This window comes from Anarrhichthys ocellatus, unplaced genomic scaffold (genome assembly GCF_004355925.1).
Source record: "Anarrhichthys ocellatus isolate YVR2014 unplaced genomic scaffold, GSC_Weel_1.0 scaffold168, whole genome shotgun sequence".
NCBI classification, from domain to species: Eukaryota; Metazoa; Chordata; class Actinopteri; order Perciformes; family Anarhichadidae; genus Anarrhichthys; species Anarrhichthys ocellatus.
The window spans coordinates 280,312-283,838 of NW_022280198.1; the positions used below are offsets into that span (position 1 = coordinate 280,312).

At 43.3% G+C, this 3,527-nt stretch overlaps 1 protein-coding gene across 1 annotated transcript in view; it reads right to left on the reverse strand.

Annotated features, from left to right (window-relative positions):
- Positions 1 to 279: 279 nt before the first annotated feature.
- Positions 280 to 3,527, reverse strand: part of abcb9 (ATP-binding cassette, sub-family B (MDR/TAP), member 9) — a 13,158-nt gene continuing 9,910 nt past the window's right edge. Inside the window, 5 exon segments of the mRNA XM_031878223.1 lie at positions 280 to 833; positions 915 to 1,022; positions 1,024 to 1,052; positions 1,765 to 1,924; positions 2,148 to 2,321. Of these exon segments, the coding sequence (XP_031734083.1) occupies positions 525 to 833; positions 915 to 1,022; positions 1,024 to 1,052; positions 1,765 to 1,924; positions 2,148 to 2,321 (780 nt within the window). The 3' untranslated portion in view covers positions 280 to 524.

Genomic DNA, 3,527 nt, shown 5'->3' on the forward strand with positions numbered 1-3,527 from the left:
CTCTGTAGTGAATTCTATTCAACAGACAAAGGCACCCGTCTTTTCTTTGTAGTCATTACAGCACTTGTTGAATTACCAATGATGCAATTGAACAACACATTTCTACACGTGCCACTGTGAAATCCTTATAAAAGCAAAAAAAATCCTGAGGAAGACGTAAGTAAAACAATAATTTATCTGTCTGGATTGTAATGACAATTCAAAAGAATTAACACAACCAGTACTACAGTACATTAACTGCAACATTTTGCCTATCATTGAAGCTGATGTATCAGTTAGTGATAGTGGACATTCATTTATTTCCAGTGGTAATACCAACTCTCTGTGATGTGTCATCATACATTCAAATATATTTTTTGTATTTTTCAAGAGTGTTTTGAGTGTTCTGTAGTGTAAATTTAGTCTGAGGATCAACTGTACATATGGAATTCATACACATAAATCCCGGAGTGTCCAAAACAAAATAATTCTATTAAACCCTCAAAAACATCCAGCAGTCCATTCCCACACACTGCAGTTCAATCTCAGTAGTGCACAATGCACTCTGGCTCGCTGCTGCTTTGTCTCCTCCGCTGCCGTCCGCCGCCAGACTTCCGGTTGACTCCTTCGGCCGGGTTGAGGACCTCCTCCCCCGTCTCGATGCCCAGAACCTGCCTCTGCACCAGCTTGCAGTAGAGCCCCCTGCCGGCCATCAGCTGAGCATGAGACCCCTGCTCGGCCACACGGCCCCTGTCGATCACGACGATGTTGTCCGCCCTCTCCACTGTGCTGAGCCGGTGGGCGATCACCAGCACCGTGTGCTCCCACATGATGTCGTTCAGAGCCGTCTGGACCTGCGGCAGAGAGACGCCGGCGGTCAAACAAAGTGGTCCCTGAGACAGCTCAAAGTTCACCAGCGCAACCTTTTTACTTACGATGTGTTCGCTCTCCGCATCCAGGGCGCTGGTCGCCTCGTCCAGGATGAGAACTCGAGGGTTGCGGATGAGAGCTCTCGCGATGGCCACCCGTTGTTTCTGCCCCCCCGGACAACTGGGTGCCTTTCTCACCAACATCTGGGGAACGACATGGAGCGATAATTCAGCTGCATGACTTCATCTTTACTAGGCACTTCCTTTTTGTTAATAAAACAATAACATGTACGTAGGTACCCATAGTGCTTTTCAATACTAAGTAATATTTGAGATGTTATTGGGGACAAGATCCCGCTGAGCCTAAAGGTGAACGAGACCAGTGCAGGGAGGCTATTGTGAGGGCGATAGTTTAAATTCTAACCCTAAAATAGTATTGACTCGGGTAAGTATTGCCAGCAGTGTGCGAGATTCGGGCCCTTCTCGATGCTTGAGACCCCTAAAAAGCATCAACAGCAACATTTTGAGGGGGTCTCTGGAAAGAACGTCACTAAAATGTACTTTTAAAGCTTACTATATCCAGCAGTAGTTGTTAACCATCGTTAATATAAATTTCTGTTCCAACCACATCTACCGCCATCAAAACAGGAAGTCAGTCGAGAAGTAGTAAAGTTGCTTGATTTGATTGGCTGCCTCGGTCATTTGTGACATTGACTTGTGGTGCTGAAAAGTTGAGAATATTTTAACTTTTATACGCGTCTCAAAAACCCCAGAAAAAGGTGTACACTAGGTGCTCCATACCGTAGGAAAACAATGGTTTAGCGGGCGACACGTTTCTAGCCTTTTTTGTTGAGGAAAAATATGAATCAGCCCCTCTTTATCAACAATACTGCCGATTGTCTCCTGTAATGATGACCTGTCTCATAGCCTGTAGGCAGGGCCTTGATAAAATCGTGAGCATTAGCCTTGGTGGCAGCCTGCACCACATCCTCCATGGGGATGTCAGTCAGGCCGTAGGTGATGTTCTCCTCCACCGTCCGGGCAAACAGCACAGGTTCTTGGCCCACAAGGCCTACCTGCAGAAACAAACAGATGGTTTATGTGTGAAAGACACTTAAAATAGCTCCCGACTAAAGTTAGAAATCCCTAGAAAACCCTGACTTACAATAAGCTAAGTTGCAAAGTACTGAGGGACAGACTAACGCATTATTAGTCGTGGTCTTTTCATTCGTTTGATCTGATGACAATACGTCTCATCATTAACAGGGACATGTATCAATCACATTGCTATAGACTGACCTTGGAATGGAGGTAGTCGTGGCGCAAGGCGTGAACAGGCTTTCCGTCTAGCAGCACCTGGCCCTTCTGGGGAAGGTAGAAGTTTTCCAGCAGACTCACACAGGAGCTCTTCCCGCTGCCTGAAGGTCCCACGAGGGCGGTGACCTCCCCGGGCCTCAGCGTGAAGGACACCCCCTGCAAAACACATCCATTCAGGAAGTAAACTTGAGAAAGTTGATAAGCAGTATCAAAAAAACAAAAGAAAGGAAGTGGGGTGGGTGTGGTGCTCGGTTCAAGGCTATAGGACAGGGGTCCCCAACTGGCGGACCGCGGTCCGGATCCGGACACAGACGCAGTTGCATCCGGACCTAAAATCGATAGTTCGGAATCATACATATTAGGCAGCGAATTTGTACTTTAACCGGCGCATCTTATTTAGCCTTTACGGTACTTGTTCAGCAGTGCAGGACACACCGACCAATGCGTTGTGAATCACATCACGTGATGCAGCTCAGCCAATCAAATATGGGTATTCTGACAAGTTTCCTGACTCGAGTGAGATGAGATGTACACACACCGTGACACACGGGGAGAGACGAGGAGAGAGAAAGAAGAGCAGGAGAATTGTCCTAATCAGAGAAGTTATCTCACATGACGTTCTCCAAAAAGAGAAACGAGTTCAGAGAGAACAGCATTTATAAGCAAGAATGAACAGAATCTTCTATGTTAATTCTTCCCACAGGCAGTTAAAACCAGCATGTCTCACATGTTCAGAAACCTTAACTATTGATTAAAGCGGTAAATGAAGCGCACTACGAGACAAAGCACAACTCTTTTGAGCAAACGTATCCACCCACATCTAAATGACACAGAAAATAAACCTGAGAGCCCAAAATGACCAGAATCCTAACACAGTAATTCACTGACCAACAATGATGTTAACATAGAGAATAGAGCTAAACAAGTGTTAATAACCACAGAAAGTCCTGTCACTGATTTATCTTTTTAAATGACAAAAATATAATATTTTGGCTTTTTATTGACATCACTTCACACCTGAATGAACTGAATTTAAAGCTGCAGGACAATTCAGTGAAATGAATTTTTCTAAAATGAATTACTTTATTTTATTAAGATGCACATTCTTGAAAAGCTTTCTGTTATGTCAGTTATTCTTTAATCAGACATTATTGTACTTGAAAAGAGAAGAACATTTATGTATGTATTTCTATGTATTATTTATAATCCATCCAGTTAAATTTGAAAAGTGAGAATAATAATTTGTTAAAATATAATTGATGTGTACTTTCTTTGTTACTACTAATAGACTTCTTGAATATACATACATACATACATACATACATATACATATACATACATACATATACATATACATACATA